The following is a 10,000-nucleotide window of genomic DNA, read 5'->3' on the forward strand; positions in this document are numbered from 1 at the left end:
CAAATCATTATTTCAGTTCCAAAGTTTTATAATAATTAAGAAAAAAAATGTAATCAGACCAAGTGCCTGTATACTGCGGAACAACGCAACGTCTACCTTGGCTAAGAAGTCAGAGAATAATGTGATTACTTACATATTTATTGAAAATTGTACATAAATATTTTTGTATTTGGGAACAATGTATTCAGCAAAGAGATAGGAAGTCTGCCGGACAGATCAGAAGGGAGCGCCGTAGGAGGTGGAAGGAGCAACGGGGGATCCGTTTCCATTGCCGTTGCTCACGCCGTTGCCGTTGCTTCCGTTGCCATTAAAACCGTTGCCATTGGAACCGCTACCGTTGCCGTTGCCAGCGATTCCGTTACCGTTAGAGCCATAACCGTTGCTTCCACTACCGTTTACTCCGTTGCCATTGGCACCGTTGCCATTCTTTCTGCCGTTGCCGTTGGCTCCGTTGCCATTCCTGCCGTTGAAGCCGTTGCCGTTGCCATTAACGGCTGCGCCATAGGCGTATCCGGCGTCGGGAACGACTCCGATGAGCTCGTTGACGGAGTAGAAGCTCTCAGCTTGAGAACAGTCCACGTTGAACCACCAGTCACATACCAGGTACTGCTGGTTGAAGATGGTACCGTTGGGGCACAGGAAGGAGTCCTGTTGGCGCCTGAGGGCGCGGTCCTGGCAGATATGGAACACCTGGCAGCCGGCTTCAGCTGCAGTGTCGGCGTAATAACCTTGCACCGCCTGGGCATCGCAGGAGAATCCGGTGTCGGGCACGGAAGCCAAGATGGGGTAGTCCTCGCCGGGGACGCCGCCCCCGGGAATGCTCTCGGCCAGAGCCGCTACTTCGTCGTCCTGTCCGTAGCCATAGCCGTTGCTTGGTCCGTTGCCGGCGGCTCCGAATCCGTTACCCGAGGCTCCGAATCCGTTACCGGCGGCTCCGAATCCGTTACCCGAGGCTCCGAATCCGTTACCTGAGGCTCCGAATCCGCTACCTGAGGCTCCGAATCCGCTACCCGAAGCTCCAGCTCCTCCGTTGGGGACGCCGTAGCTGGTGGAAGGAAGGTCTGCGGCGGCGATGCCGACAGCCACTGAAAAGGCGAGAAAAAGATGAGCGAACTGACTGCCCCTTTTACACATGCCCTTCCGCTTACGTGCACATGATTGACAAACTTGAAAAAAGGCGTGGGAAGATGGAGAGTACAGCACAGAAAGAATACGATGACCGTTTCATTTCATCTGACATCCCTTACCGAGTAGAACAAAGGCCCTCATGTTGAATCTAACTTGACAAGAAGGAAGATGATGCGGGTCGGAGGGACGCCCTGCCTTTTATACTCGCCCGCCAAGCGCCGCCCACTGACCTTCAAGTCTTTCCTTTCCTTATTCACGGAAATCTTGTCACAGCTGCAAGCGCGGTGGACCATTTATAGGTGACCTTACCATCAGGACTGCAATAATGTTCTCACTGGCGTTATATCGAAGGAGCACATTGTCAGATGCAGACTAATTTAATACATATGAAATTTAGTAATATATATGTATATATATTGTATATAGGCCTACATATATATGTATGCATATATATATATATTGTATATAGGCCTATATATATATATATATATATATATATATATATATATATATATATATATATATATATATATATATATATATATATATATAGCTGATACGGTGAACCCATCTAAAAATCATGATGCGCTGCACTTCACTTACATTTACAACCATTTTTAGAATTTACACGGAATGAGAGAGATTTCTACCGTCACTATATCCTCTTTTGTTATTAGTACAAAACTGATTTTTGTTGTAATTAAATGGTTGTGATTGCTCAAGCGATCCTCCTCTTATGCATCTAAGAGTAGTTTCATCATCATAACTATTTAAGATAGTGATGCTAATATCTTTACCGTTTTAATAAATATATTTTCCTGAGGCTATTCTCTAATAGTGACGTGTGTTGATGGTGACAACTTTTATGCATGTATATGAATAAACATATATCATAAGCATTCATACAAACGAGTAAACATATGCTGTTCATTCATATCATAGGCATTCATGCATATACAGTGGCCGGACTGCCCTGATGGAGTTTTGTGATGCGAAATATGTCCAGCCAGTTACCAAAAGTTTGTTTTACGCCAATGAGTGATTTTCTACGATAGATGAATGATTAAACATATTAGATCTTCTAGGCAGAATTTCCTCTGTAGTACGTCCATTTTGATAACATACTTCCATCTCAGCCTAACAGAATGCGTTGACTTGAAACGAGGAAACACGTTGTTTCACGTTATTAGAACTGTGAATGTTTCTAATACGCGTACCTATAGACATGAAGGTATCTCAAATGCCGCTGACACACAGTCGCAAAATTAAAACAAGAAACATGGTTCTGGAGCATCAAGGAAGACTTTGCCAAGGACAGACACGATGCTCAATGCTGGGGTGATGTCCAAAGCTACTATGACAGCATACATTCTTAAGAACAAGCAGCAAGAACTCCTGAAGGATGTGTTAATAAGGATCATCCAGCATCGCCTTCAGAATGACCTCTGTTTACCGACACGGTTCGTTAATGTGAAGCCTCCATTCACTAAAGCTATGGGGTAAAAAGAAATTTTACAAAAAGGTATCAATGCCAGATGCTATTTGATTGAAAGAAAGTGATGTTGAGTGATGTAAGCACTTTCAGACTGGTGAGGGGAGCTTTAAACTTCGTGCGTTGCCACAACTCCGTGTCGAATTGCCATCCGTAATACACAATCAAGATAGTTATACATGTGGACAGTATTACGGTCTGGGATTCTTTCTTTGGGAATAAGGGCAGGCGAGCTCTTTACTCTCTTCTAGAGAATGTTACAGCGAGCGGAAGTGATATTAACGTATCAAAAGAACATTTACCATTACTTAAGAGAATTTGCCACCAGTCAGAGACAGTCTGAAAGATTCTAATTGAAAGCGGAATAAATTTATAAGAGTGGCCAGGTAACTCACCTCATCTGAACCCCCTAAAAACGCATGGTACGTCATGAGGAGCAACATCCAAGAGGCAAGACGCAGCAATATCAAAGAACTGCTGGAGGCACTGAAGAAGCTAGCGGTTCACATGGATGCCTTCTGATTTGACAGTCTTGCTGAATCCATGCCAAAATAACCGCAGGTGGTATTGCAGCAGAAAGAGGACATGATATACTAATTATGCTAAAAAGAATTACATTATTATTCATGCAAACAAACTTTCCACGTTTTATTTTCCTCCGAATGCCAATTTAAACTTTTTTTCGGGCACTGTAAATGTACAGTATGCACACAGATGGAAAGCCCCACAAGAAAGGACACGTATATATAAAGAGAGTTGGATACAAAATCCATAAATATTTGTGTAATTGAGTGCGTCTGTGGTCCCGTGTTTGCAAACAAGCGTATTTTATTAGCTTTATAGTGTGTGCTTGTGCATTGTACTATAAAAAAAAAATAAATAAAAACTTCCACCATATAGCCGTGCAGATGCTAAAACCATAGAATATGCGAGACAGGCGTCTGATTTCAACAGATAGTTAAAGTATTTTCCTTCAGTGATGATGTGTCATCCCCGCGCCAGATTGCAGACCTTGAGCTCATTTTCCTGCTTCCCAATTAAGAAATTCTAAAGCTTTAAATGCCTGGCCGTATTCGACTTCACTGGCGAGTAAGTGATTTAGGATGCAATATAATAATAAGAATAGTGAATAATAATAAGATAGTAAGAATAGTGAAGATCACAAATGGGACACTGCTCTAACCAAACATTTCTCCTTAAAAAAATATCTTCATGCTAGTAGGGGAAGCACTTCTAAATGTAAAAAATAAAAATAGATAAATAAAAAAGGAAAAATATGTATTTAACAAAATACAGCATATGTAAGTTGAATATTATATAATGCTGACCTACACTTTATTGTGTTATATACACGGGCTTAGCATGGACATTGAGAGTCCCCGGGAGCTAGGCCCTTTGACCCCCCCCCCCCCAATATTTTTAGGTTTGAAGAAAAACTATGTACCGATAAGACAGAATATTTTTACGTATTTGAACTGAAGCCGATATTTCCTTTTATCTGTGGTAAATAATTTAAAATAAAACTGAAAATTTTCGCTGTTTAATATCATTTTGATTTACATTGACAAGAGAATATATCTTCTTGCAGTCATCCGTTGGGCCTTTTTACTGGTAATATTGTCCATTATTCACTCGAAATTATGAACATATTTTCGTTACTTATCTGTCGTGGTAAGTTTCCGTGTTTTTCAGTTGATTCCTGATACCTGTTTCGGAGAGATTCACAAGTATTTGATGTCCCAAATGTAATCGTCACAAATTACTGATCAGAATTTAGTCTTCATGTCAAAAGTCTTTAAACAGACAGACACGAAATCATTCAATCAGAAGAATACAAGAGAATTATCTAAAGTTTTGAACAACAATAGAGCAGACAATTCGTAATTCATGAACCACGCAGGAACCCGATTGCACTGCCGTTTAACTCCATAGTTTTAAGCTTATCGTGGTTACTTTGATTACTTATCAGCTTTATCAGTTACGATAAAGCTTCGGGTAATGGAGAGAATATCTTTAATACTTTCACTGTCTTGTTCAACAAAATTATATATTACACTCCATGGAACAGTAGTGGAAAGAAAATTAATTACCTTTACATATTTATTGTAAATTGTACATAAATATATTTGCCTATTTGGACACAAGATACTCAGTAGAAAGGAAGGCAAGGTCTGCCGGACAGATCAGAAGGGAGCGCCGTAGGAGGTGGAAGGAGCAACGGGGGATCCGTTTCCATTACCGTTGCTCACGCCGTTGCCGTTGCTTCCGTTGCCATTAACACCGTTGCCATTGGAACCGCTACCGTTGCCAGCGATTCCGTTACCGTTAGAGCCATAACCGTTGCTTCCACTACCGCTTACTCCGTTGCCATTGGCACCGTTTCCATTCTTTCTGCCGTTGCCGTTGGCTCCGTTTCCATTCCTGCCGTTGAAGCCGTTGCCGTTGCCATTAACGGCAGCGCCATAGGCGTATCCGGCGTCGGGAACGACTCCGATGAGCTCGTTGACGGAGTAGAAGCTCTCAGCTTGAGAACAGTCCACGTTGAACCACCAGTCACATACCAGGTACTGCTGGTTGAAGATGGTACCGTTGGGGCACAGGAAGGAGTCCTGTTGGCGCCTGAGGGCGCGGTCCTGGCAGATATGGAACACCTGGCAGCCGGCTTCAGCTGCAGTGTCGGCGTAATAACCTTGCACCGCCTGGGCATCGCAGGAGAAGCCGGTGTCGGGCACGGAAGCCAAGATGGGGTAGTCCTCGCCGGGGACGCCGCCCCCGGGAATGCTCTCGGCCAGAGCCGCTACTTCGTCGTCCTGTCCGTAGCCATAGCCGTTGCTTGGTCCTCCGAATCCGTTGCTAGCGGCTCCGAATCCGTTACCCGAGGCTCCTAATCCGTTACCCGAGGCTCCTAATCCGCTACCTGAGGCTCCTAATCCGCTACCTGAGGCTCCGAATCCGCTACCTGAGGCTCCGAATCCGTTACCTGAGGCTCCGAATCCGTTACCTGAGGCTCCGAATCCGCTACCCGAAGCTCCGTTGGAAGCTCCAGCTCCTCCGTTGGGGACGCCGTAGCTGGTGGAAGGAAGGTCTGCGGCGGCGATGCCGACAGCCACTGCTGAAAAAGAAAAAGAAAGAAAAAAAAAGTGAAAAAAAAATATTAGTGAGGTAATGCTGCCACCTTGAAACAGAAATTCCATTTATATTTACACAGGGGAAATAGGAGAAATGTACGGATAGGGGAATGCAACACCGATACATAAAATGACCACTACAATTCATATGACATCAGTTACCGAACAGAACAAAAGCCCTCATGTTGAATTAAACTTGACAAGAAGGAAGATGATGCGGGTCGGAGGGACGCCCTGCCTTTTATACTCGCCCGCCAAGCGCCGCCCCCTGACCTTCAAGTCCTTTCTTTCCTTATTCACGGAAATCTTGTCACAGCTGCATGCGCGAGGAAACTGACATTGCATCGTTCCTGAACCACTGGTATTACTTGTGATATCACAAAAATGATCAGCATTACTGATGGTGTTTTAGATATCAATTGAGGCATATTGACAGCGATTTTATTTGAATGCAAACGAAATGAAGACAAGGAAAGAATCGTTTTATATGATGCAGATGTCTCTAGTAACATTAAGGTCATTACTAAAGTTTTAAGTATATTTTCTTAAAATTTATTTAATCGTGAATAATGCTTACACGAAACATGTTATACACCAAATGATACAATTCATATGCTATATCACCCTGTAAAGAAAATAAATGAAATAAGAACAAAGAAGAAAATAAGGTATATAACAAGAAAATATTTTTTTTTATTCCATGTGTGTGTGTGTGTGTATAAGTATAATCATCTTCAAAATTACATAAAATGAAATCAAGACAGGAAATAAGGTCTTTCGCTCTCACCATTAATGACACCAGTTGATGTGTTTGTTGTTATTACTATTATAATTATTATTATCGTTACTATCATTACTGGTAACTGCCTTTTTGTTGTAATTATTTCCCTTCTTCTGAATTTGCTTTAAAAAAATGCTTAAGCAAAGTGTACCTCACCAAGATGATGCAAATTCTATTCCATATTGCATGAATAGAAAAATATAGATAGCATGCAGAAGAAATTATTGTATTATTTCAACTATATTTCAACATTCATATTTATTATTATCGTGATTATATCATCTTTATTATTGGTTATCATTATTTTGCTATTCTTGCCGATGTTACTGTTGTTGCTATCATCATTATCACTATCGTTATTACTGTTACTTTATTACCATTATTAGTATCAGTGTAACCCACGAAAGATCATCACAGGAGAATCACTATACGATGAATATGAAACCAGAATCCTCTCACAGAACTGACATAAGGATAAAGAAGAAAGGAAAGAAGAAAAAAAATGAATAAAAGATATGAAAAGAACATTCATTAAACATCTGACATTGTATTGATCATTACTGTTTGATTAAACAATGCGTTCAGAAGTACGTTCAATACCTTAACCATATTAGAGATACAGAAACGGGGAATCTAGCAGAACTCGTTGAAATTGTAAGTTTAGTAAGTTCTGAATGATAAAATGCGGGGCGATAAGGCTGGAATTCAGCATTTGCCAAAAAGGCTGGAATATAACGAAAGACGGAGAGGCTACTATTTAGCGTACTACGAAAAGTCTGAATTGTAAGAAAGGACATAAAGGCTGAAATTTAATTTAGGACGAAAAGGCTGGAATTTAACAAACGCCAAAAAAAGGTATTTAGGACAGGACGAAAAGTCTGAAATCTGAAGTAGTTCGAAGCGACTAAAATGCAGCATAAGGACGAAAAGGTTGAAATTCAATGCAGGTCGAACAGACTGAAATTTGATATAGGACGAAAAGGCTGTAATTCAACCAAGACTGAAAAGGCTAATATTTACAGCAGGATGAAATGTCTGAATTTTCATGTTGGGAGAAAAGACCTTAATGTAAGAGAATTACAAAGCAAGCTGAAGATCACACACACGAAGAAATAACTTCGCGAAAACTATTTGCATCAAAATGACTTTCAGATTACAATAGTCATGGTGATCAGTTCATGGATAAAGAACTTTCGTAACTGAAAGAATAACTTTGGCAAAATAGAAAATGTTCAACCAAATGAATGTTATACAAGCATTTTTTTTTTTCTTTAGAGTGTTTTTTCAGTGGTTTATTTGGAGGATTACAAGGTGTTTTCTTTATTGTGCTGCTTCTAGATGTCAGAATGGTAATGAGTGTCATAAATTTTGGTCATGACGTCAAATGCTAAGGATTGCATTCAACTTTTTTTTTTAATGTTGCTTGTAATATGAATTCAAGTTCTCTTTCACTCTATCACACACACATTCTATTAAATATAAGTGCGTGTATGTGTGTGTGACAGCGCACCGCGCGCGATTGTGTGTGTATATATATGTATATATATATATATATATATATATATATATATATATATATATATATATATATATGTATGTTATATAGATAAGTATGTGTGTGCATGTAAGTCGTATATATAGAGATGATATATATACGTATATATACATTATATATATATATATATATATATATATATATATATATATATATATATATATATATATAAATGTGTGCGTGTTACATGTACATGTGATTGTATATATATACATATATATATATATATATATATATATATATATATATATATATATATATATGTATATATATATATATATATATATATATATATATATATATATATATATATATATATATCTGTTTCATATGTGCAGCAATTGTTTATGTGTATATGTGTGGGTGGGTAAGTTTGTATGTGTATGCGTATATATATGAATATATATGAATATATATATATATATATATATATATATATATATATATATATACATATACATGTATGTATGTATGTATGCACGTGTGTGTGTGCATTTACATTCATTTGATTTGGATCAAAAGTAAAACATATTATGAATGACAAGTTTACTGTAAATATAAATACTTTTCTATTTGGAGGTAAAGCACTCAACAGACAGGGCAGAGTCTGCCGGACAGATCAGAAGGGAGCGCCATAGGAGGTGGAAGGAGCAACGGGGGATCCGTTTCCATTACCGTTGCTCACGCCGTTGCCGTTGCTTCCGTTGCCATTAACACCGTTGCCATTGGAACCGCTACCGTTGCCGTTGCCAACGATTCCGTTACCGTTAGAGCCATAACCGTTGCTTCCATTACCGTTTACTCCGTTGCCATTGGCTCCGTTGCCATTCTTTCTGCCGTTGCCGTTGGCTCCGTTTCCATTCCTGCCGTTGAAGCCGTTGCCGTTGCCATTAACGGCAGCGCCATAGGCGTATCCGGCGTCGGGAACGACTCCGATGAGCTCGTTGACGGAGTAGAAGCTCTCAGCTTGAGAACAGTCCACGTTGAACCACCAGTCACATACCAGGTACTGCTGGTTGAAGATGGTACCGTTGGGGCACAGGAAGGAGTCCTGTTGGCGCCTGAGGGCGCGGTCCTGGCAGATATGGAACACCTGGCAGCCGGCTTCAGCTGCAGTGTCGGCGTAATAACCTTGCACCGCCTGGGCATCGCAGGAGAATCCGGTGTCGGGCACGGAAGCCATGATGGGGTAGTCCTCGCCGGGGACGCCGCCCCCGGGAATGCTCTCGGCCAGAGCCGCTACTTCGTCGTCCTGTCCGTAGCCATAGCCGTTGCTTGATCCTCCGAATCCGTTACCCGAGGCTCCAAATCCGTTACCTGAGGCTCCGAATCCGTTGCTGGCGGATCCGAATCCACTACCCGAGGCTCCGAATCCGCTACCTGAGGCTCCGAATCCGCTACCCGAAGCTCCGTTGGAAGCTCCAGCTCCTCCGTTGGGGACGCCGTAGCTGGTGGAAGGAAGGTCTGCGGCGGCGATACCGACAGCCACTGAAAAGGCGAGAAAAAGATGAGCGAACTGAGACTGCCCCTTTTACACAAATATTTTCCCATGTATATGCTTATCAACAAAGACACCTATGGAAACGCCACACAACGAAACTCCTTCATCCCTTACCGCACAGGACAAGAACCCTCATATCGAAATCGAGACGAAGCTGGAAGGAAGATGATGCGGTCGGAGGGTCGCCCTGCCTTTTATACTCGCCCGCCAAGCGCCGCCCACTGACCCTTATGATCTGCCTTTCGTTATTCGCAGAAATCTTGTCGCATTTGCAAGCATGGTCATACTACCGGTACAGAATGCTATATCAAGAGAATTACTCGCAGTATTAGAAATATAGTATTATTGTGGATAATGTTACTGTTCTGGTGGTATAATTTGTTAGATATTTATGTTGATGCTGACGAAAAGGGGG

The 10,000-nt window shown here is 41.2% G+C and overlaps 3 protein-coding genes across 3 annotated transcripts; all 3 read right to left on the bottom strand.

Moving 5' to 3' along the window:
- Positions 1-122: 122 nt before the first annotated feature.
- LOC113806159 (pupal cuticle protein 36-like) lies at positions 123-1,383 on the bottom strand. The gene is made up of 2 exons (XM_027357281.2): positions 1,248-1,383; positions 123-1,085 (listed from the first exon to the last, which is right to left on the bottom strand). The coding sequence occupies exons 1-2, from the start codon at positions 1,267-1,269 to the stop codon at positions 217-219; spliced, it is 891 nt and encodes a 296-aa protein (XP_027213082.2). The 5' UTR covers positions 1,270-1,383; the 3' UTR covers positions 123-216.
- Positions 1,384-4,706: 3,323 nt separating this feature from the next.
- Positions 4,707-6,026, bottom strand: LOC138862431 (pupal cuticle protein 36-like). The gene is made up of 2 exons (XM_070124757.1): positions 5,911-6,026; positions 4,707-5,732 (listed from the first exon to the last, which is right to left on the bottom strand). Exons 1-2 carry the CDS (start codon positions 5,930-5,932, stop codon positions 4,804-4,806), a joined length of 951 nt encoding a protein of 316 aa, XP_069980858.1. The 5' UTR covers positions 5,933-6,026; the 3' UTR covers positions 4,707-4,803.
- Positions 6,027-8,615: 2,589 nt separating this feature from the next.
- LOC138862433 (pupal cuticle protein 36-like) lies at positions 8,616-9,740 on the bottom strand. Its single transcript, XM_070124762.1, has 2 exons — positions 9,700-9,740; positions 8,616-9,572 (listed from the first exon to the last, which is right to left on the bottom strand). Exons 1-2 carry the CDS (start codon positions 9,719-9,721, stop codon positions 8,704-8,706), a joined length of 891 nt encoding a protein of 296 aa, XP_069980863.1. The 5' UTR covers positions 9,722-9,740; the 3' UTR covers positions 8,616-8,703.
- Positions 9,741-10,000: the final 260 nt, after the last annotated feature.

This window comes from Penaeus vannamei, chromosome 8 (genome assembly GCF_042767895.1).
Source record: "Penaeus vannamei isolate JL-2024 chromosome 8, ASM4276789v1, whole genome shotgun sequence".
NCBI lineage: Eukaryota > Metazoa > Arthropoda > Malacostraca > Decapoda > Penaeidae > Penaeus > Penaeus vannamei.

Coding starts and splice junctions, on each gene's coding strand:
- LOC138862433 (XM_070124762.1), bottom strand. CDS start 9,721: ATGAGGGTTCTTGTCCTGTGCG. Junction 9,573..9,699: donor GAGGGTTCTTGTCCTGTGCG/GTAAGGGATGAA, acceptor TCGCCTTTTCAG/TGGCTGTCGGTATCGCCGCC.
- LOC113806159 (XM_027357281.2), bottom strand. CDS start 1,269: ATGAGGGCCTTTGTTCTACTCG. Junction 1,086..1,247: donor GAGGGCCTTTGTTCTACTCG/GTAAGGGATGTC, acceptor TCGCCTTTTCAG/TGGCTGTCGGCATCGCCGCC.
- LOC138862431 (XM_070124757.1), bottom strand. CDS start 5,932: ATGAGGGCTTTTGTTCTGTTCG. Junction 5,733..5,910: donor GAGGGCTTTTGTTCTGTTCG/GTAACTGATGTC, acceptor TTTCTTTTTCAG/CAGTGGCTGTCGGCATCGCC.